Source organism: Pelodiscus sinensis, chromosome 3 (assembly GCF_052426305.1).
Source record: "Pelodiscus sinensis isolate ZL-2025 chromosome 3, ASM5242630v1, whole genome shotgun sequence".
Taxonomy (NCBI): domain Eukaryota; kingdom Metazoa; phylum Chordata; order Testudines; family Trionychidae; genus Pelodiscus; species Pelodiscus sinensis.
The window spans coordinates 149,951,011-149,975,310 of NC_143054.1; the positions used below are offsets into that span (position 1 = coordinate 149,951,011).

The following is a 24,300-nucleotide window of genomic DNA, read 5'->3' on the forward strand; positions in this document are numbered from 1 at the left end:
ATACTGTCACAAAAAAAGCACTGTTTGACAGGATTGTCAGCTAATTACTTGTCCCCTTGCTACCTCTATCAGAGGCAGCAAGTGTGGGGAGAAGACGAGGTACTTCAAAGCAGCAGTGCTGCTTGAAGCCTGGGTCCAGATCCCAGGCTCCACGCGGCGCTGCTGCTTTGAAAAGCTGCGTGTAGTCCAGGACCGGCTGAGGTGTCCCCAGGTTGCAGATAGCATTTCAAGGCGGCAGCTCTGTATGGAGCCCAGGATCAGCTGGAGACTCCCTAGGTCTGTTGCTACACTTCAAAGATGGAGGCGCCCTACCGATTAATCGAATAGTCAATGCAAAATGCATTAATTATTCGATTAGTCAATTATCTGATACTTAACATCCTTAGTCAGTGGCCACTGACCCAAAAAAGGTTCTTCACCCTTGTTTGATTTATGTTTAAAGAGTGTATTGACTGTTTGTTTTTTTCACACCTTTATTCTGCTCTTTTTTTTTTTTGCTATTTATAAATTTCTGTTTTTGAAGAGTAAAATTATCTGTATTGGTTCACAACACACATTGAAGAATGCTTATTGGTACGCAAAGCAAATGATACTTATAAATGTGCAGCAAGCACCACACGTTTCCTAGCAGCACCCAAAGCTTACTGTTGGGGGAGTTCTGCGCAAACACAGAATCCCCCACCAATTCCCCTCCCTTTCTCCCATGGAAAATAATTGATTCTGAGGGGAAGTGATGGGAAGCTGTGAGAGGGTCATGCTGCAATTACATCTTTCACTCACCTACTTGATATGGCAGCAGAAGCGAGGGCAGCTGGCTCAAGAATGGAGGGGGCGAGGAGGGGGGAGGGAGGGAGGGACGTGGCTACATTCTTTACAGTGCTCTGCCCCCAGGGTCAGGTGAGGAGACGCAGGAGACGCTTTTGTTGTGGACGCCTGGGGTAGAGCAGCTGGGGTGCTGCCGGGTTGGTCCTGGGGGCCTACCCGGCAGCGCCCCAGCTGTTCTGTCCCAGGCTCCAGATTCAGCCGCTGTTGAAACTGATCAGTGGCTGATTCCAGGAAGCTGGGGGCAGAGCAACTCTGCCTCAGGCTTCCTGTAGTCAGCTCCTGGTCAGTTTCAGCAGCAGCGGCTGAATTTGGAGCCAGTTCTGAGTTACGTACAAATTCAACTTAAGAACAAACCTATAGTCCCTATCTTGTACGTAACCCGGGGACTGCCTGTATCAGTTACTATTGCCCTCCAATAAAATGCAGGAACGCTTTTCTTTGTAATTCTCATTTATCATTTTCTGTGCCATAAGCCCTGTATTCTAGAGTGTAAGATTTTTTTTTCTTTGTTCTTTTGATTGCGCATGCTCACAGGAATGCGTACTTGTTTTTGTTTTTTTACAGCTTGGCACGGCAATTGGCTTCTTGTTACCACCAGTTTTGGTTCCAAATACAGTTGATGATACTGAACTAATGGGGCATAATGTCAGCATCATGTTTTATGGAACAGCAGCAGTATCCACACTTTTATTCTTATTAACTGGAATTGGTAAGTGAAACATTTCATATAGTGATGGCACGAGCAGAGCAATCTAATAGTGACTCTTAGGTTCCATGAACTTCAGTTTTTAGAACAAATTACAAACCCTATCTCTTTGACCTAGTTTTTCTTGGAATAAATTTTTCTCAATTACACACTCAATGCTTCCTTTTGAGATTTGCTTTATTTTGTGTGTGTGTGTGTGTGTGTGTGTGTGTGTGTGTGTGTGTGTGTGTGTGTGTGTGCGCGCGCACGCTTGGAAGTTATCTAGGTAGGTAGAATTCATGTGAAAGTTTTGTTTGGCTAAAATTGTGTTCATCTTCATTTAACTATGCTGTGCCATGTTGTGGTGTGCCCATATTTCTCCACCAAAAATGTTATGCTTATAAGAAGCATGTGGGCTCTTTTTCAGGGAAAAAAGGCAATACACTGCATACATGCTCACACCCACACACCAGTCAGTTTTACTGGCTAAGTAAGACTGAGTGAGGAGTCGGGGTCTTTCAATTGCAATTCAAGGCTCCTCTGATTCTTGGCTTGCAGGACTGAACCCAGAGTCTAGTGGCAAGAATGCCCCTTCTTCTATATGTAAGTGCCCATTTGAGTCTATGGATAATGCAGTATCATGCTGCAATCATTCATCCTTAAATGGGCTTAATCTTTGGGTTTTCCACAGTCATTCTTTGATGGTCATTGTCGTGCTTTCCGTTTGTGTCTCCCTCTTGGGGGGTATCTGCCTGTCTCTAGGGTTCATCAATTCTGCTAATTTAATTCAGCCTCACACACAATGGATGTTTCCTGGTTATTTTCATGGTTCCCATCTCTTGACCAGCTGGGCATTTGTGATAGCTTTCACACTTCAACCAAACAGTTTTCCAAAGTTTCAGACAAGATTAATACAGGTTGGAGCTCCCTGCTCCGGCACCCTTGGGATCTGAGCTATCCCGGACCAGGGAGTTTGCCAGACCAGGGAACGTCAAGGCTACCCTGCTGGCTGCCCCGCTGAAGGCTCCTCTCACTGAGGCTAACAAGGCTGATACCCCCTGCCCTGCTGCTGCTCTGTTAAAGCTGGTCCGTCAAAAGCCTCCCATCCTGCTGGCTGTGCTGGGGGCTTCCAGGGGTTCCCCAGCCAGGGTCACCACCAGCCCCACTACCTCAGGCAGCTCCTCGGGGTTTCTCAGTTCTGGGACACCTAGCTGACGATGGCCCTGCTGCTGCCAAGGGTTTCCCAGGGTTCCCTGGCTACCACTGGCCCTGCTGCCAGGGGGTCTCCAGCTGCTTGACCCCACTGACACTAGGGTTTCTGGGTCAGGGCAAAGGCTCCCCGCTGCTGCTGGCCCTACTGCCTCCAGCCCCACTGCCGCCAAGGGTTTATCAGGGTTCCCCCAGCCACTAACGGCCCTGCTGCCAGGGACTCTCCCGGGTCAGAGTGAAGGCTTCCTGATGCTGACTGGCCCCACTGATACTGGGGTTCCACTGTTGGGGCTGGAAGTTCCCAGCTGCCGCCTTGCCCTGCTGCAAGGGTTCCCCAGCCGGAGCTCCTGAGCTGCTGCCTGGCCCTGCTACTGCCAGGGGCTTCCTAGTCAGGGCTGCCTGGCCATCCCAGCCCTGCTGCTGCTGCTGGTGGGTTCCCTGGCTGTCACTGGCCCTGTTGCCAGGGGCTCTTCAGCCAACTGGCCCCATTTAAACAGGGGTTCCCCAGTGTAGGGAGGCTCCCTGATACCACCTGGCCCTGCTGATGCTGGGTTCCCCTGCCTAGCCTCTGCTGGCCCAGCTGGGACTCTGCAAACCCTGAGTTTTCTCCAGTTGGCAGCCACTCCTGGGGCTCTTTGGTCCAGTAACATCCAACGGATGCTGCTGGACCAGAGTCCCGGATTTGGGAGGTTCATCCTGAAGTTACTAAAGGAATAACAAAAAGAAGGGAATCTTGAACAACTTAGTTTGATGCAGACAAGGGATACAGCTTAATTTATAATGCTAACCAGAAGCAAGGCCTTACAGTACACATTGTCTAATCATGAGAGACTGTGAAATAGAAGCATACAGAACTTATAAGCAAGTCATTGTACATCAAGCCATTATGCATCATACTTATATTCTTATAACCAGGGCTTGCCGAGCGACGGCGAGCCCCGCTCACCAGCTGCGTGCGCAGATTGGTCTGCGCCGGCTCTTCCGGGGTGTAATCTAATTACAGTGTTTGTCGAGCCCTGCTTATAACCAATACTAAAATATACATTTTTGCTACAGCATGTTGGCCCAGAGCTGTAGAAAATGACCTGAATAGACTTAGGCTTATTATGCACTAAAAAGAGGTGCTCAGGAATAGCTATATGAGCATATTCTCCTAATATAGATGCTGTTTATACCAAAAAGTGCTTTTATCAGAACAAATACCAGTTCCCTGAACAATGTGGACTATATCCACAAAAGCACCTTTTTTGCTTTGTGTACGTTACAAAGTTTTGTTGTTCAAAGGCAAAACGGGAGGTGTAAGCTACTTTTGGCTGCAGAATTCTGCCGTTTTGCCAACAAAATAAATCTACCTCAATGAGAGGCATGAAATTTTTCGCTGCAAAGTTAAAGCAACAATGTTACTATACACACTCCTGTTCGTTTTGTCAACGTAAGTGGCTTCCACCATAGTGACTCTGCATAAAGACTCTGTGTACCAATTAAGCCCTTTAAAATGGTGCATACACGATATACAGATCTTTGACTGGTCATCTGCACAAGAATGTGATTTTTTTTTTTCACCTTCTGTCACAAATATTGTAATATTGAGATATAAAGGAGTTAGCATAGCAATGCAGTTTCAGTTTTATAACTAAATAAGGGAACTAGGTTGACTTTCATTTTGCCAAAACATCTAAATATTTAAGACAAGGATTGATTATTAATGTGATGCTGCTTCATTCCAGAGTGGCTTGGTTTTAATCATGATATAAGTCAGCAAGCAAAAAACTCTGATTTAAGTGATTATTTTGAATCATATTGTGCTTTTGTACTTTTTGTTGTTGTTGTTGTTTTCCTAATGAATAACTGATTCTCATTAATTGGTATTTGGTAAACATTGAAATATTTTTGCTAAACTATATCTATACATGTGTATTTTATCAGTTATATACTTTAACATACGTTCAGATTTCCAACATAATAAAAATTAAGAAATAAAAAGAATGACACATTGGGTGCGTCTAGACTGGCAAGATGCTGCACAAAAGCAACTGCTTTTGCGCAAAATCTTGCCAACTGTCTACACTGGCCACTTGAATTTGCGCAAGAGCACTGACATTCTAATGTAAGAATTCAGTGCTTCTTGCGCAAATACTTTGACGCTCCCACTCAGGGATAAGCCCTCTTGGGCAAGAATACTTGTGCAAGAGGGCCAGTGTAGATAGTCACCTTAATTTTTTGCGCAAGAAAGCCCGATGGCTAAAATGGCCATCGGAGCTTTCTTGCGTAAAAGCGCATCTATACTGGGCACGGATGCTTTTGCGCAAAAGCACTTTTTGCGCAAAAGCATCTGTGACAATCTAGATGCTCTTTTGCGGAAATACTTTTAACGGAAAAACTTTTCCATTAAAAGTATTTCCACAAAATCATGCCAGTCTAGACGCAGCCATTCTGTATTCATTACATGGCTTTGTTGGGTTTTTTTAAATTTGTGTTTTGTGACAAACTATTTGAATGGAAATAGAAATTCAGTTAAATGCACAAAATCAGCATTTTAAAATTGCTTCTATTAAATAAAATGACTTTAAATATGCTGGATACATATAAAAACAAGTAGGTTAATCAAAATATGTTTTTAAATAATCAAGGGAAGTACTATCTATAGTTAGCAAGTTGAAGTTATTGTTTCTTATCTGCATGTTGAAGATTTTAGGGCTAGTTGAATTCTGATATCTTGTTTTTATTCAGTCATTGGAAGAGGAAAACAAGCTTTCCTGCTTTTTCATCTCCCAGTCAGTTCCTTACCTTTGAATTGACTGGTCATTGAACTGAACTAGTGGAATAAACTGAAGTGAAGAAAATATTCTCTCTGCATCTGCAGAAGAAACTACTGCTATCAAAAGCTGATTTAGCACTTCAGCAAACTGGTTCCAGGTACTTAGCCAGTGACTTCCATCTGTTGAGTGGTTTGACTCTAAAACATAGGCAGCAAATGTATTGCTGAAATGTTATTTTTAAATGGTTTTAATAGATTTTGATACATTTAGGCCTTAATATAGTTTGTCATAGGCTTGTGTTAGCAGTGTTAACCAAAAAGAATATCTCCCATCTGTAATTAAGGTTTCAAAGAAGCTTTCAAGGAAGGTCAGCTGACGAGAGAGCATGGAAAGAAGCAATCAACAGTTTAAACACTCTTCCTTTTTTGCGAGTCCTCTAACACAGCGGTTTTCAAATTGTCTGTGGCCCCCTGGAGATCCACAGACTATGTCTAAGGCAGTTCACAAAAGGTAGTAATTAGCATAGAATAGTGGTTTTCAGCTTGTGATCAGTGGACCATTGGAGGTCCACAGACTGTGTCTAAGATTTCCAAAGAGGTCCACACTTCCATGTAAAATTTGTCAGGGGTCCGCAAATGAAAAGAGATTAAACTGTGGACTTCAACCTAAGGGCAACAACACAGATCAGATTTGCTCATGTTTAGTTCTCAAGTTAGGGCCTATCAGAAAGAAAACAACTGAGTTACTGTAATTTGATAAGCTTCCAGTGAAACGAAGTAGTCTCCCTTGAAGGATATCCAAAGTAAAGGTCTTTTAGGGCTTATTTACGTGAACATTTAGTTTGCAGCAGGCTGGGGCATGAATAGCCTACCCTAGCCTGCTGTGGATTAACTGCCCATGCTGGCACACCATAACAGTTCATGAATGTGCTTTAATCTAGTCCAATCTTGAAGAGGACTAGATCAAAGAGCTCTAATGAATTCTTTATGTGCGGAGCTGGGTCCACATGGGCAATTTAGTCCTCAGCGGTTAATGTAGGGTAGATTCAAACCCCAGTTATTACAAACTAATTATTTGTTTAGACAAGCCCTTGATCTTGGTTCAAATCTAATGCTTCAGTTGCAGGACTTGAACTGTTGCATCTTCTATCTGAAATGAAGTTAGCTCAAGGTGTATTTAGGGAAGTGCTGATGTACTGGCTTGTTTACTTCTGGGACTCCAACTAAAAACGGAACTACAGGCAGTCCCCGGGTTACGTACAAGATAGGGACTGTAGGTTTGTTCTTAAGTTGAATTTGTATGTAAGTTGGAACTGGTACATATTGTAGGGGAAACTCTAGCCAAACATTTCTCCAGAGCTCAGTTTTATTCTCCCACACCTCACTTCCCTCAGTACTTTATTCTCAAGCTGAGGTGTCTGCTGAGAAAAGCCGCTCCGCATCTCCCTAGTCTGCTGGGGGGGGGGGGGGGGGGGCGCTAGCTTCGCGTCTCCCTGGTCTGCTAGGGGGAAGCAGCTAGTACAGGGTTGCCTCACCCCGTTTGTAAGTAGGGATCCGATGTAAGTCGGATCCATGTAACCCGGGGACTGCCTGTAGATCCAAATAGAGTGAAATATGTTGATCATGGCATGGGTAAAGTGTTCAGTCATCTCTGAATAATGTGCCAATTAATTCATGCCACAGCATGAGTTTGTCATTTGCTTGGAGTACTTATATTCTCCAAACACTCGGCAAATGAAAATGTTTCTAGAGTATATTTGTCAATGAGTAGAGGTGACATGTTCAGACTGGTTACTTCTCATCAGAGGGTGAAGTCAAAATGGAATAAGTTTGTTGTTGATTATGCTTTCATAAAAAATGTAGTGTTTGTTAAAACAGAACATTTTATATTTACATAAAATTTCAAGCTATTACTTTAGGGCCTACTTTAGGCAAACTGGCAAAGATAAGTAGGGTGGAAAGCTTTGTTAATGTTGTTCTTTTGTGTTTGTTCTAGTGTTTGATGAAAAGCCTAAATTTCCTCCAAGCCAGGCCCAAGCAGTTCTCCAGGACGTTCCTCCTGAAGATTATTCTTATAAACAATCAATAATTAACCTGTTCAGAAATATTCCTTTTGTGCTTTTGCTGATCAGTTATGGTGAGTGTTACCTTCTGTCTTTAGGCCAGATAAATAATAAAGGCCAGATACAGTCTTAGGGTATGTCTACACTACATGGCTCCGTCGACGGAGCCATGTAGATTTGTTTATTGGGCAAAGGGAAATGAAGCGGCGTTTTAAATAATCGCCGCTTAATTTAAATTTACATGGCTGCTGCGCTGAGCCGGCAAACAGCTGATCAGCTGTTTGTCGGCTCAGCGCACTAGTCTGGACGCTCCCTTGCCGACATCAAAGCCCTTTGTCGGCAGCCCCAGTAACCCTCATCCCACGAGGAATAACGGAGCTGCCGACAAAGGGCTTTGATGTCGGCAGGGGAGCGTCCAGACTAGCGCGCTGAGCCGACAAACAGCTGATCAGCTGTTTGTCGGCTCAGCACAGCAGCCATGTAAATTTAAATGAAGCGGCGATTTATTTAAATCGCCGCTTCATTTCCCTTTGCCTACAACCCTCATCTACATGGCTCCATCGATGGAGCCATGTAGTCTAGACACAGCCTTAAGAGTCCATCCAATCCCATGCAAACCACTAACTTAACGGCTTGAAATCGAAAACTGTGGGAGGCTTGTGGTCTTAAAAACTATGCATAGAATTCAGTGCATCTTTGTATTTTTGGAGAAGCAGGTAGTGGAAAGGTTGTCATTAGCTCTACTCCTGACATTCTTCACCTTCCGTAGTAGGAGGACTACTTACATCATTTGCACCTCTGGCATTCGAATTGGGCCTGGAATGACTGAAGCTTAATTGATGTGAAGTCCTTACAAGCCATAGACTTTATATGACTAAGAGAGTAGATCTGTGGGGCTAAATGTCACTTAACCTGTGTGGCAGGGTCAGTCCCGTGTTCAGTCCACAATCTGCAGTCTAGGTACTGCAGCACAGGTTTACTTAACCCCTTTCAGTGTTTTGTGGAGGGCTGTCCCTTGGCAAAATGGCTGTTAGGACAGATGCTTCTGGTCAGCTTGGGCTGGGTTACCAGTCCTCCCCAGTTACCAGGTGGATGCTCTGATTGCTTGGGGAAGGGAGCCCAAACACTCCCTGTTGGAGCTCCTCAACTTCTCCCTCCTTTGGCAATGGTGCAGTTCTCTTTGTCAGTCTCTCTGACTCTGATCTTGTCAGTTCAAACTCTTCTTCCACTCTCCTCCCCACCCTCCCCCACAGGGAAGGCTTTTAAAGAGGTCCCCAGGCTGGCTGAAGTCAGCTCAGCCCTTATTTGCTTTAGAGCCGCCATGTCTCGGCTGCCCCTAATTAACCAGGGCAGTTGCTGTTTCAGAGCTGCTTTTCTCTCGCTTCTGATCCAGCCCTCTAACCTGCCTTGTCGCACCTGGTAAATTTCTCTAGTGTGGACAGCCTGTGAGAGCATTACTTACTGAGGAAAGTAACTTTATTGCTTTGCTTTTCTCTGTTGTATGGAAGACCTAGGGAAACAAACTGTGGGGAACAATGAAGCTGATTGTATACAAAATGCTTTTAAAATACACAAAGCAAACCCATTGAGGAAAACATAAATATAGCTTCTCTAATCTCTTTGTTATTAGTATCTTAATTATCATTTTTAACAATATGTAAAATACATTCAGATTTGATTTTTGTTTTGAGGGCCTCCTTTTAAAGAGTAGCTAATGGAGACCTAAAGTTGTCATTCTGATTCTCCTTACTCAGACTAATGGTGACTTCATTGCTAGCATTTGAGAAAATGGGCACAAATTATAAGAGTGACAGGAGTGTCTTAGGATATAGGAAGCCTTAAACATTGTGCAGTAAGCAGGCATTGAGCTGGTGGCTTACTGAGTTTCCTGGTGTGGAATGATGCTTCTTTTAATGTAAACAATTTATTATGGTTAATGATATGGAGAGTACATCCTGTTGTTTCACTATTGCAGGAATTATGACTGGGGCATTTTATTCTGTTTCCACATTATTGAACCAAATGATAACAACGCATTACATGGTAAGTTTCTCTTGAATTATTTGCTTTTTTATTTGTGTATATGTAGAGTCCCTGATGTTTTGTAGACATTTTTGTATGATCAGGGATTCAGAATCTCCTGTACAGTCCCTTAGAATTGCATGTTCCATACCGTTATGGAAATGGTAAGTACTAGTGTTTGCACTTACAACAGTGAAGAGGCCTGAGATCCTAACACCTTGAATGGAAGTGAATTATTAAAAGCACCATATAAATGTTTGTTGAAAGGGAGAAGAAGTGAATGCTGGGAGGATTGGCTTGACACTGGTGATAGCAGGAATGGTGGGTTCCATTATATGTGGTTTGTGGCTGGATTACACCAAAACATACAAGTAAGTGAATGGAGTTGGGATGGGTAGAAGTAGAGCACATATGTTACTGTGTTAGGAAAAAAATGTCTTTTATCAAAATGCAAAGATTCAAGTGTACCTTTGTGGACGGGAGAAGCGAAATGATTAAAAAAAAATCAGCATGTCCATGATTTTTTTTTTTTCCTTAGAGAATGCCATGAGAGTCAGACTCTATCTATCTCATTGGTTTCTGGCCAGGATGAGTTTGGGGTTGGGTTGGGCTGAGTCCAGTGTGGTATGATGTGAATTTGTGGGGGTTTCTGTCCATCCCTGTGGCTAGAGAATTCATGCCTGATATTAGCAAAATAGGAAAACCATTTTGGTTCTAGCAGTCCCAATTCTCTACATCCTATCACTTCCTTCTCTGGGGGAGAGTACTGGCTTCACCATGTTGCCATATTGTAATTTAAGAGATTAATTGCTGGATTTCAATTTTTGAACTTTTATGGGATCTGTTAATAAGCATAACACTACTTTTAATTAGGAATGTTTACATGTGTTTCTTTTTGTAAACATGTAACCACTGAAATTTAGAGCAGTCGTATGCTTACACGTGGGGGGCCAGGCAAGAGCCAGCTTTTTGTGGGGAGCAGGGGGGCTCCCCCCATCTCAGTATCTGAGGTGGGGGGGGGGGAGGCAGGTGGCTCCACAGAAGCTGGTATGCATGGGATCATTGGTTAATCCTAAAAGCCAGCTCCCTGCGAGCACCAGCTCCCACTTCTGTGGAAGGCAGCACAGATTGGGAGAGTGGAAAGCAGCTCTGCAGGAGCTGGCACATGCAGGGAACTGGCTTAAAAGCTGGCTTCCCACATGCGCCGGCTCCCACCCTGCCCCCCATCTCTGATAGAGGCAGGGAGGCTGTGTGTAACCGTTAGGATTAACTGATGAGCCCAGGCTGTGGAACAGAACACCGGTATAGGCTGTGTGGTATGCACATGCTGTGGCATTTAGCAAAATACACAAGGCAAATAGTGGATATTGCTTTTCAAAAAAGAATTCCATGTCTTAAAAATATTTTCAGTCATTGTGGTTTTTTTTTTTTTAATCATAAATGATGTATGGCAGCTTCAGTAACCCTAGGGTAGTGGTCTCCAACCTTTACACTCTTTTTACATTTACATTTTTTAATTGTCAGGGCAAGCCAAGATCTACCCTCTCCCTTCCCCAAGACCCCACCCCTTTCCTTAGGCCACTCCTTCTCCATTCTCCTCCTCGCCATCACTTGCTGTCCCCAGCCCTTACTCACTCTCACTGGGTTGAGATGGGGTGTGGGCTGTGGGGTAGGAATGAGGGATTTGGGATGTGGGGACAGGGTGAGAAGTGCAAGTTCTAGGAGGGAATTGAGGCAGGAGGAGGTAGAGAAGAGGATGCTGGCTCGGGGAGGGAGCTCCAGGCTGGAAAGTGTTGGGTGTCAGGTGGAGGGTGGGGTGCTGACCAAGCTGCAGACTTGTGAGTGCAGGGGCACAGGAGTTTGGGTTGGGTGTATGATAGGCTCAGGGCACAGGCTTGTGGTGTGGGGGTGGTGCAGGAGTGTTGTGGTACAAGACTAGGGATGTGGGTGGTGCAGGAGTTTCAGGTTGTGGGGGGCTCAGGGCAGGAGGTTCAGGTATATGATGGGCAGGAGTGTTATGATCCTGTGGCCAGATGAGGGCTTGGCCCCAAGTGCGCACTTGATGGCCAGGCTTCATTTTTAAATGTCCAACGCAAAAGGTTTCAGCATTGTCTTTTTGTTTATGGGAGTTTTTGGGTTGGGGCCCCTCTACCCACAGAAAAATCACAGGGACCACACAAGTGGGATGCAAAAAACAACCTCTCCAAACCCCCACTCTGAAGCCTCACTGATGTGGCCCACTCCTCCTGCACTCCAGACCTGATGGCGGGGGAAAGGTAGGACTGAGGTTCAAGACTTCAGGCCAAATTAACTCTTCTGGGGTTTCAGAGTTAGTGGATTTTGTGGCCCCTCCTAGGTTCCAAGGTGGGACCAAAAATGAGGGATCCGGCATGCGGGACAGGGTTGCCAGTGAGTGGGACAGGGATGGGGGTGCAGAAACTGGGTGGGAGGTAGAGTGCAGGAACACGCTAGTAGGTAGGTGTTTGGCCTGGAGGGAGGAGGCAGGAGCAGGATGCTGGTGGGTGTCTGGGTAGGGGGTAGGAGCAAAGTGCTGTTGGGTCTCTAGCCAAGGGAGAGGAGGCAGGAGCAGCCCAGTTGATGCTTGGGGGTCTCCAGGAATGAATATCTTTGGGGCAGGATCTGCAAACAGTGCTGGAAGAAGCGCACATGCCGCTCTTTTAAGAAATCCAGCTGCTCAGAGTCCAGATCCTCTGCTGTCATGTTAGTCCTGCTTCCCTGGAGTACTGGGGAAGGTAGGGTGGATAAGGAAGTGCGTGTGCTGTTGTGGGGAGTGGAGGAGCAGTGTACGTGTGTACGCTTCCTAAACAAGCTGGATCTGGCATGGAGCCTTACGACTCTTCCTTCCCCCTCCCCCAACACAGGGGGCCGGTGCTGGCTCCTATTTTGTGAGGGGCAAGAGGCTATAGTGCCAGTGCAGGCTCCTCATTGCAGGGGGAGGGGACTGGGAATGCTGCATCAAGATCTACTGTAAGTGTCTCCACGATTGACCAGTCGGTGACCACTGCCCTAGGGGTTGATAATGCAGTAGCACAGTTGCTCTGCTGCATATGATTGGCTTACAAAACAAGCATGGTGTGTGCTTCACTTGCTCAGATTTCATCGCTTTAATATACTTTAGAATGAAGCTTTCAGTTTACAATCATATTTGTTTGGCCGTTTTTTTTTATCTGAATATTATTTTCTATAAAAGTTAAGAAGCAATTTTGGTGTAGTATAGCATATTGTCCATATGTAGCATATTGTCCATATGTAGAGCAGGGCACTACAGCAGGCTTGACTTCATCTTCTGGGTGTCCTCTGAGAATCTGAAGAAGTCATTACCTCCATTGTGACTTGAATAAAGCAGCGATCTAACTAAGGGAATGAAAAGCACAAGGATGGGCAGTCTTGCTGAAATGCATTATATATATATATATATATTATGTGTGAGTTGAAATTACTTCAGTGGATTTTAAAAATGTTTCAGTTGTAGCAAAGAAAATATATAATATTTACATGACTGTTTGCTTTTGGACAGTACGTATTGTCTTCTCAGGATAACAGTGGGGATTTTTCTCTTGGTTTTTATTTCAGACAGACTACTGTAATCGTTTACATTCTGTCATTTGTTGGAATGATCGTATTTACATTCACTCTGGATCTTGGATACCTTGTAATAGTGTTTGTAACTGGAGGAGTACTTGGGTAAGGAGCCAAAAGGGAAAGGAAGGCGGGTGAACAAAGACCCCAACTACCTTACCCATTACAAAGATAGCTTCCCCAATTATCACCTCTAATACCATTAACTCACAGACATCTCCCCTTCCCCACCTCTAATATCATTAACTCACAGGCATTTACCTTCCTTCCCCTCCCCCCCCCGTATTCCCCCTCTGTTCTGTAATGTGATTTGTCCTTTTCATATGTGTTCATTTTTTTTTTTAATTGTATCCTTTGGTATATATGGTTGTGACTATTTTCTTCCACTATTTGATCTGAGGAAGTGGGTCTGGCCCACGAAAGCTTATCACCTATTAAACCATCTTGTTAGTCTTTAAAGTGCTACATAGTCCTGTATTTTAATTCTGTTTAAACTGTATTTGAAACTGTTGAATGGCTTTTTGTTAAGCTAAAAGACTATACCTGTAAAACTCCCTTTTCATACATACAACTTATAGTATACTACAGATACAGTTGGTGAATGGACCAAATTCTGGTCTCTGCTGAAGTAAATAGATTTACTCTCAATTTTGACTAGTGTCATGGAAACCAGAATTTAGCTTTCTTGTACCGGCTTAGTTCAAAGCTCATTGAAACAAATGAGTCTTCTCATGGACTTCAATGGGCATTGGATTAGGACCCAAATAAATAAAAGTAGTGGGATTGGACATTTGAGTTCACTCATAATAATCGCTAATAGGTATAGTTTATATTTTGCTAGTGCCTAAAACATGGCAGGCACATCCCAAATGCAAAAGAAGAGTCAGTCCTTACCCCCAATAGCATATAGTCTAAAAAACAGAGTGGTGGTCGGAAAGGGCTAGACAAGCAAAGTGATTGTGGTGATTACTGGTATAACTCTAACGCAAAGATTTATTTGTAAAAAGTAAATACATCACGTTCTCATCCTCCCTCCATCATTCTGTTCTCTCAGTTCCACAGCAATCTCCGGGTGCACATCCCTACTGATGTTTGATCCCATTCCTCCACATTAATAAACAGCTGATTCATAAAATAAATTACATAGGTGACTGAATTGTCTCAGTCCCGCACTTGCAAGATATAGGCCTTTTAGAAGAGGAGTGTTAGTGAAGAAACGTAGTAGTTTTGTGGACTAACTCTAGAAGGCTGCTCTATGCATAAAGGGTGGACTGGAAGAAAACACTCAGAAGATTATGGGAAAAAAGGACAAAAGTGTCAAAACTTGAACTGATGGTGGAAGAATAAGAGAATGAAATTGTAAGACACAGGCAAGCCCTAAACTATAACGATTCTTGAAATCAAGCATATGCGGCTGTAACCTGATCCTTTAGAATGACTATTTTTCAGGTTTATTTTCCATATCCATAGCAATGGATTAGAGCTGCACTTACGGTATTCTTGTTCACATCTGTCTTATTATTATTATTATTATTATTATGGCAGCTTCTTCATGACAGGTTATCTCCCACTTGGCTTTGAGTTTGCTGTGGAAATTACATACCCGGAGTCTGAAGGCACGTCATCAGGACTCCTTAATGCTTCAGCACAGGTTATTTCAACTTATTCTTGTATATGAGGGTAACATTTAATAAAGCCTCATTGATTTTTTTTGTGCAGAAAAAGTCCTAGACTTGACTGCTGGCATTTTATTGTGCTCCTGTAGTGTTTGTATACTACAGGTTGGACCTCCCAAAACCGGAACTCCCTCATCCAGCAACATCCATGGTCTGGCACCACCACAGGTCTTCCTACACTAGGGAGTCCTGGTTGGGAACCCCAGTGGCAAGAGGGCTGGCAGCTCGGAGCCCCGGTTGTACAGCAGGGGCTGCAGCATCCATAGTAGCAGGGCTGGGTCCAGAGATGTGGCAGCCTTAGCAGATCCAATAGTGGGGCCGGGGCCAGAGATGTGGCAGCCCTGATAGCGGCATTGGGACTGGGGCAGTCCAGGCTGCCAGGGCTCTAGCAGCACAACAGCCTGGAAAAGGGGTGCTGCTGGGGCCAGCAGCGAGGACGGTAGGTGGCCTGGGGAGCCAGTAGCAGGAGACCTCCTCTGGTCTGGCAAATTCCCTTGTTCGGACCAACCAAGTCCCGAGGGTGCTGGACCAAAGAGGTCCAACCTGCAGTCTTCAGACTGGTAGTTAATACATTGATCCTAATTTTTATAAGTTAAATTAGAAGAGATCTACTAAGTGAGTCTAATGAAATCTGAAAAGTTTTATGATATTTGATTACAGATATTTGGGATTCTCTTTACACTGGTTCAAGGAAAGCTCACAACGGATTATAGTCCTCGTACAGGAAACCTTTTCCTCTGTGCGTGGATGTTTGTAGGCATTATTTTAACAGGTAACCAATCATATTTGCTATTTTCTTTATTTATGTAGATATTTTTGTCCTTTGTGGCTGAATTAGGGTCTCCAACAAAGCAGTACACTTTAAACACACATTTTTCTTATCTGCATCAAAGGATGGAGAATTACTCCTTGATTTAAAGAATCATTCTTAATATTTGCTGCTTGCCATACCTCTTTCTAAGACAACACAGCAAAAGTGTATACAGTCATGTTCCTGGCTGCTGTTTTATCATAATTTTTGAAACATTTGCCTGTCCTCAAAGTGTTACAAAACATCTTAAACATTAATGAAGGAAACATACCTCATTTTAAATTGGATTTATTTTTAAATTCAAAGCCTGAAAAAGCACACTTAAAATATAGAGATTTTTAGATAGATTTGATTAAATGGTTTACAACGTGAAGTTAGTTTCACTTGTGATGTCTCTCTGTTTACAAGCCACAGTGATTATTGAAATATGTGGGTGGGTTTTTTTTTTTTTTTAGATCCAGTCAAATACATTGCTCAGCAAATAATTGCAAATTAGGCTGGAAACAGTGTGTGTGGTAAACCATTTGAACATTTTACCAATGTCATGATAATTTCAGTCACGAATAATTTTAAATCAAGATTGGCTATTTCTTCTACAAGATATACTCGAGGAATTATTTTGACCTTTTGGGTGTGACCAGTGTTATATAGAATGTTAGTCTAATGATCATGATGGTGCCTTCTGGTCTATGAAAAACAGGAGATTTTTCAATAATTGATTTTAATGTTTTTAGAGTGAATAACCATCTCTTGTATGTGCCTGGGGCAATCATTATTCTAGAATAGAATGACCCAATAGTTGTATAAACAGGAGAGAACAAAGCCTTATTTTGTGAAAAATATGTTTCTTTGTAAGAACTTTCCCTGCCAGTTTGGAGGTGAAACATAAGAAAAAGGATGGAATTGCCTTAGTTACGGTAGTAGTCATCAGCAATGGCAACTATGATTCTCTGGAGAGTTGACTGCTAGAGGGGTGTTATTCACTTGGAAAATATGTGAAAAAGGAGTTGGCTAAAGTATCCATGCAAATTCATATAGACCTCACCTTAGATAAAGCTAGTTGCTAGTGGCAGATTTCTAGAGGATTGATGTATTGTTGAGTTTTGCCTGAGCTCAAAGTTTTGTATGTGCCTTATCATTAGAGTGTTTGAGTGCTACCCAATTAATTATAAAGCTATCAACAAGTGCAAAAATAAATACACTTTCTCCTTTGTTGGTAGGAGCAAACTTGAGTAGATAGATTAATTAAAATTCTATTTACATGGATGAATTGAATTATAGATGTAGTGTCAAGGAGCTTCTGAGAGGAAAATTAAATAAGAATGGATTTTACATTTGGCTCTGAACAGTGTGAGATAGGGATGTAAAATTCTGTTCAATTGGTTAACCAGTTAAATGTGGTGTTTAACTGGATAATCTATTAGAAGGAGGTGGGGGGAAGGGAGAGGGGGCTCTCCACGCTATTTACTTAGGGAGGAGGGTACAGGTGGTGCTAGGATCTTTGGTCACTTCCTGGACAACGAAGAGAGGGCCAGGTATTAGCCTTTATGTGGGTAGGGGGGTGCACACAGTCAGACAGGACTGATTTAGCTAACTTTAAGCAAAAAGATGGAAACTGGAGGAGTAACCCTGCAATAGCCACTCTTAACAAAAGAGGACTTTCATGCATAGTAAAGTTTGAACGTGATAAGTCTATAGTCTGTAGAGTAATACTAGTTATACATAAACAGTATGCTATATATGTACGAAACATTCATGTTGGCTTGTAGCTGGGTTTTGAGAGCATTCATTTTTAATTACCTGTTAACGTTTTTGATAGCATTGACATTCTTTGCATTTATTTTTTTAAAACTAATCTGGTTAGCTAGTTAGAAATGCCCACCACTAGGGATGTAAGAGAGTAGTTGATTAGTCAACTACCCGATAAGCCTAGGCTTATCACATTTTCTCTCCCCCTTGCTGGGGGGAAAGGGGGAGGGAACGAACAGGAGCCAGTGCTGAGGGGAGCCAGCTTAAAAGCTGCCTTTATCAGAGGCAGCAAGTGGGGGCAGGAGAGGCTGCTCTGTTGGGACCCTTTGCAGATGGGCTGCTTCATGGCAGTCAGCTGTGCACAGGGGCTGCTGCCAGCTGGGCAGGCAGCCCAGCCTCAGTCCCTGGTTGTGCTGAGTTGGGGATCAAACCACACTGCAATTTACAAATTTACTGCAATTTAAAATGCAGTAGGAGCCAGGAGGCAGGCTACCCTAATCCTACTGCCTTTTAAATTGCAGAGCCGCAGTGTGGTCTGGTACCAGCATGAACCTGCATGAACTGAGCTGTCTGCCTCCCTCTATCGAATTATCGAGTAGTCGATAGAATTTTTATCGACTATTCGTTTACTAAAATAACCTACAGTAGAGTCCTGATTATCTGACCTTTGCTTACCCGACATTCCGCTTTATCTGACATAGCCATTCGACTTGCTATTTACGTGCCCATGCATCACATACACCCATGGCGGTAGCTTCATTTGTTCCTCTGCGCTAGTCATTTGTGTTTGTGCTGTGATCCTGTTTTATTTTTCCAATTGCATTTTCCCCTTACTGTAATATAATTTTATTGTTTGAGGAACATGGCAAGTGAAAAAAGAAAAAAAGTGGTTCTTTCCATTGAACAAAAACTTGAAGCATTAAAGAGACTAGAAAAAGGCGAGTCCATGCACAAAGTTGCTTCCGAACTCAATGTGGGGCAAGTTACAATTGGTGACTGGAAGAGGAAAAGAAGTCAGTTAGAAAAGTGGTGCTCTAATCGAGCCTCAGGTGAAGGACTGAAGGACAGAAAAACGATGAAGAAATGTGAATATGAAAAAGTGAGTGAAGCTTTGTTCTTATGGTTCACACAGCAAAGGGATAAAGGCATGCCTATCACAGGCCCGATCCTGCAAGAGAAAGCTCTGATTTTCCAAAAGGAATTAATGAAGGGAACCTGATTTCACGGCTAGTGTAGGCTGGCTTGATCTCTGGAAAAAACTATACGGGTTAAGGCCGCTCAGTGTATGTGGCGAAAAATTATCGGCAAATCTGGAAGGATTTCTGAAATGTAAAGCAATATTTCATTGTCTCATCGACAATTAAGAATTATCAGGTGAGCAGATATATAACTGCGATGAGATAGGCTTAAACTATAAAATGCTTCCTTCAAAAACTCTAGCTTCCCAGGCTAAAACTTCAACTCCTGGCTATAAACGAAGTAAAGAAAGAGTGACGATTCTAGCCTGTAGTAACACCACAAACTAAGACTCACATTTATTGGAAAGGCAAAAAAAACACGAGCTTTCAAAAACCTAGCATCTACTGCTCTACCAGTTTCGTATAAGAATCAGAGGAATGCATGGATGGATTCAGAAATTTTACGAGGCTGGTTTTTCAATGAATTTGTTCCTTCAGTAGAACAATTTTTGAAATCGCTAAACCTACCGAGGAAAGCAATCCTTGTCATTGATAATGCGCCATCTCATCATCATGAGGATGAACTGAGCAGTGGGGACATTAGAGTAATTTTTCTTCCTCCTAATATCACCTCATTGTGTCAGCCTATGGACCAGGGTGTGCTTGAAGTGTTAAAGAAAAAATATCGTCGTAAGCTTTTAACTACGCTCATTGAGGCGATAGACAATGGAAATGGTATGCTAGATAAGGACAGTGAACCTAAAAGATGTTGTTTATTGGATCGCACAATCCTGGGAAGAGATTGAACCACAAACTCTGGCAAGATCATGGAGAAAGTTACTTTCGGAAGACAAAAATGTACAAGAAATGGAGCAAGAAAATTGTGATACCCATTGTTACAACAAATTCCAGGCTGTGAGAGAGTGAATGATGTTGATATACAGGAATGGATGGAGAAAGATGAGCAAGAACTGACTGACCACGACATAATAGCTCTGGTTCGGGATGACCGTGACAATGAAGATGATGAAGATAATGACAAAGACAAAATGGAGAGTATGAGTCATAGCGAAGGGGTCAAGGTTCTCTAGGTGGCACTGGCTTATGTTGAAGAACAAGGGGAGGCAACTGCTAGTGATATGTTACTGAGATGCTGGCGCGACCTTGCTACAAGGAAGAGACATAAAGCTGGGAAACAAACTTCAATCACAGTGTTTTTAAACAATAACTTTTGCGTTTTGCCATACTGCATACTAAATGTTCTGTACTCTATTATGTTAGTTGTACTGTAGAATAATTATTAATAAACCCAATTTCATACCCGTTTCTGTATTATCCGATACTTTCGTTAATCCGACCACCTATCGGTCCCGTTTAGGTCGGATAATCGGGACTCTATTGTAATTTTAAATCCCTACCCACCACTGAGAATGTGCCTAAGATAAGAACCTTTTGATTATGACTGGCTGCCATTTGGCTAGCGAGGAAACAATGGGGGATTTTATGGGTGTGTGAAAGTTTTACCTCACTAACTTGAGTCTGATTTCTTGGCTTATGAACCTTTTTTAAAGATGAATTATCCAGTGAAGAACTAGAAATTTGATTAAGTCTTTATAGATCTATTTGCTCATAAAAGTAATCGCGTAGCCTCACTTTTGTAGTAATCCAGAACTTTTTTGATACTGTAATAACCCTAGTACAGTAGACTTCCGATAATCTGGCACCTTTGGGACCCAGGTGGTGCTGGATTATCAGAAATGCCGGACTATCAGGAGGTACTCTGGCAGGGGCGGGTCTCGTTGGAGGGGAACAGCCGCAAGGAGGGGGGTGGGAGAGGGAGCGGGGGTGTGCCAAACCCTCCCTCCTGCTGCAGGGAGGCAAAGCCTGCAAGCGGCAGAACAAGGGAGGGAGGAAGAGGCAGGCAGCTGTTTCAATAAGTTCTAATCAATTGCACTGCCCCGGCAACAGGCTCGCAATCTGCCTCCCTGCAGCAGGAGGGAGGGTTCAGCATCCCCCCGCCCGCCGACCCCCTCCCCTCCCTCACCCTTCCCTCCTCCAGGCGGTAGAGAGGAAAGGTAGATTGTGAGCCTGTTGCCAGGGCAGTGCAATTGATTAGAATTTATTGAAACAGCTGCCTACCTCTCCCTCCCTCTCTTGTTCTGCCGCTTCCAGGCTTTGCCTCCCTGCAGCAGGAGGGAGGGTTTGGCACACCCCCGGTCCCTCCCCCTCCCCCGCCAACCCCTACCTTCCCCTGCCCCCCCTCCTCCAGGCAGTAGAGAGGAAAAGTAGATTGAGAGCCTCTTGGCTGTGGATCCAGCCGCAGTTAATCAATTACACTAACAACTTGAAGCAGCTGCCGGAGCATTCCGGGTTGCAGTTGGTGCTGGACCATCAGGCGTACCAGACCACTGGATGCCGGACCACCGGAGTTTTACTGTACTTCTATAATGTGGTGCACACAAACTGAAATGGATTACTCTTGTTATATAGACAGGAGGTTTCCTGTGCCTCAGATAAAGTGACTTGCACAGCGTACCACAAAACGTCAAATTCATGGTTAGTGTGTGGAAGTTTTTGATCTTGGGCCCATGCTTGGTTCACTAGAGCACACAAGTAATTTAATGCATTTGAATGTCAAAGAATGTTGCTTTGAAGGGAGTAACTGATCTGCAGGAATCTTACCTGAGAGTGATCCCTGGAATACTGTCTCACCCATGTGCTTTTATTTGCCATTGGGTGGCTTGATGTTTAGTAAGAAATCCCTGTTCATAGCGCGCACAGAGGGAACATGGGAGAAGTGCCTGAGGCATGGTAGTAGATGCTTTCCTCTAGAAATCAAACTGTTCTTCTTCGAATGCTTGCTAATGTCCATTCCATGTAGGCGTGTGCATGAGTTCCGGAAGCTTTTTAACAGGGCCCATTGGGCCAGCTGGGGGGGGCCCTGGAGTGGCACCACTATATCAACACACCCATACTGCTGGTGGCCTGAAGTGTCTGGGGGAAGGACACCTAACAGACATCTGTAAGATTTGCAGTGTTCAAGCCTAGAATGAAATGAGAGAGGAATTCTAGGCTTAAACTCCTGCTGATGGGAGTCAGGGCTGCAGCCCCTGGCACCAGCTCAACACCAGCTGTTCGCAGCACACCAGCGTTAGTGCGCGAATCTGAGGTGACCCCAAGGTGTTCAGCAGCATCTAGCTGCTCTTCAGCAATGCAGTACTGGTCCAGTCCCTGGTACCGAAGTCTTCAAAGAAGCCATGGAGAGGTAGGTATCCATCCTGATGGGAGCACTGGGTGCATCCGTGGGGGGACACTCTACGGCTTTGTCCTCGCCAAAGCATGAGGTTGCTCCTGCACTATATTGGCCAGTGTTTCCCAATTTTTTTTGGCCACGGAACCCTTTTAAACTTGAAAGAATTTTGCAGAACCCCTAATGACAGTCTTATATATATATATATATATATATATATATATATATATATATATATATGGAGCTGAAAAAGCAGGCCACAAAAATCAGGATAATAATAAACAAATGCTAAACAAGTTCATGAGATCAACATTTAGTTTAATTGCACATATTTAAAAACAAAAATCACACTTAATGTGTACAAAAAATAAAGCTCAAATTAATATGCATAATGTATGGTATATAACAGGTGATCGCATCACTGACTCACTGTGCACACAGCGCTGAGTAGTGACATCATCATCCCCACTCTCTGGCTAAGCTGGCATTACTCAGGGACATTTTACCATGGCAAACACAAATACTTTGTTTTCAATAAAATTCATAAATGATTAAATATTAATTTTTTTTAAACATAAAATGTTACTGTAATGGAATTTTCTCACGGAACCCTTATTTTCACTTCGCAAAACCCCAGGGTTTCGCGGAACACCATTTGGGAAACACTGATCTAGGCAGTAGTCGAGCTCTATGTGAGCTAGTAGTCCAGAGGTCCAGGACCTGTCTGTGAGCCATTGATGCTGGATATTTTTGACATGACTTGAGACCTAATTGAGCTCACGTCATTGCTGGGTCCAGCACTCCGCAGGCAGAACTACCGTGTGTGGGCTCACAAGAAGAGGTAGCTGGCACCGAAGCATTCATTGGCTAGGGGCCCACTAACTTCCCTGCAGCGATAGACACTATTGGCACTGACTCCGGCACCATCACTGTCTCAACTGGTCGTTGGTTTGGTTTCGGCACTGTCCTGCTCGGTGCCAACCTGTGTGGATCAGGGCCCTCTGGCACCATGTTGGTCACCGGTACCAGGTCCCTCTCACCAGCATATGCGGCCACCAGCACCACTGGTCCAGCACTGGGGTAAACCGATAGCCATGGCACATCCGGTCCAGTGGCCATTTTGGACTCTATAGGCCTACCATCAAGCCCGGGGCCAGGTTACATCCAGGACAGGGTCAGTCTACTCATACTCTAGGGGCACTCTGTTAGCCACTCCACTATCCAGGTCTCCTGCCTTGGAGAGTTGGGTAGCCCCAATAAGGAGCAAGGGAGGCTTCCTCCACTGCAGTAGTGGCTCCTCTGGTCCAGGAGATTTCTCAGAGCAAGGAGCAGTTGCCACCTAGAGTCTGTTCATCTTCCTCTCCTGATGAGGCTCTTGCTGATCCATTGCCAGCAATGCCCATCATGGACATAAGAACCCCCCGGGAGCTACTGAAAAGACTGGCTCAAAACCTTTGGGTTCAGGTGGAGGAGGTAGTAGAGGACTCTGACCCTATGGTGGACATTTTAACAGCAGATGCGCCTGCAAGTGTTGCCCTGCCTTGGAACAAGACTGTGGCTAAAATACCCAAAGCCCTCTGTCAGATCCCTGCCTCCATTCCACCTACATATAAAGGGGTCAAGAGGAGATACTATGTGCCACAGTCTGGGAATAAGCACCTCTTTGTGCACCTGCCTCCCTGGTCCCTAGTGGTCAGGCTGTTGATGGCAGGTAGAGGCAAGAGCAGCCAGGGCCCACTCGGAAGAGTAAGGAGCCTAAAAAGCTCAACTTGTTGGGCCATAAGGCCTATGCCACTGCAGGACTTTATCTGAGGATCACTAATCAACAGGCCATGCTCAGCAGATACTCACAACTCCTGAGTGACAATAGACAAATTTAAGGAGGAGCTCCCATGGAGTTTAAGGCTCAGGTGGAGGAGGGGAGGATTGTCTCCAGTGTCTTCCAACCACGAGAGGAGTGAATTTTGGCTTGTGCACCAAAATTGATGTCATGTGCGCTCGTTTGGATGTGTGCCACCATGGCACCAAAGTTAATAACACGCACATGTTCCTGGCTGCTGGAGCAGCTTCCCCTGCTCTCTCTCTTCTCTCCCCTTCCCCCCCCCCCCCCCCCCGCCATGTAGCAGGTCGTATTCCCAGCCGCCAGAGCAGATACCCCCCACTCTCCCATACCAGGCAGCAGGTCTCATTCCCAGCCCCAGCGGTCTGAACAGGCCCCGGCCACCAGAGTAGGCCTTCCCTTCCCACACACTGCCATGTAGCCGTGGTAGGTCCCTGCCCCCCACCCCAATAGCTCCCTCACAATGCTATCTCAGCCAGCCCCACCCACTGGAGCAGCTGCCTGCTGCACAGATCTCCAGAGGAGCTGGATAGGGGGAGAATTTTTTGTGTGTGTCCTCACAGGCATGCAGCTTAGTGGGAACTATGATTGTCTCCCACACTGCCCTCTATGCTGTATTGGATGCTGCTCATTT

At 44.3% G+C, this 24,300-nt stretch overlaps 1 protein-coding gene across 2 annotated transcripts in view; it reads left to right on the top strand.

Moving 5' to 3' along the window:
- FLVCR1 (FLVCR choline and heme transporter 1) overlaps positions 1-24,300 on the top strand; it is a 38,617-nt gene that overhangs the window by 8,549 nt on the left and 5,768 nt on the right. The window contains exons 2-9 of one of the 2 annotated variants that reach the window (XM_075925175.2): positions 1,390-1,534; positions 7,474-7,614; positions 9,516-9,583; positions 9,830-9,933; positions 13,157-13,267; positions 14,708-14,813; positions 15,499-15,610; positions 18,257-19,901. In XM_075925175.2, coding sequence (XP_075781290.2) covers positions 1,390-1,534; positions 7,474-7,614; positions 9,516-9,583; positions 9,830-9,933; positions 13,157-13,267; positions 14,708-14,813; positions 15,499-15,610; positions 18,257-18,321 — 852 coding nt within the window. In that variant the 3' untranslated portion in view covers positions 18,322-19,901. Of the gene's footprint in view, positions 1-1,389; positions 1,535-7,473; positions 7,615-9,515; positions 9,584-9,829; positions 9,934-13,156; positions 13,268-14,707; positions 14,814-15,498; positions 15,611-18,256; positions 19,902-24,300 lie in introns of those variants that run through there. The other variant, XM_025186396.3, reaches the window with a different exon arrangement.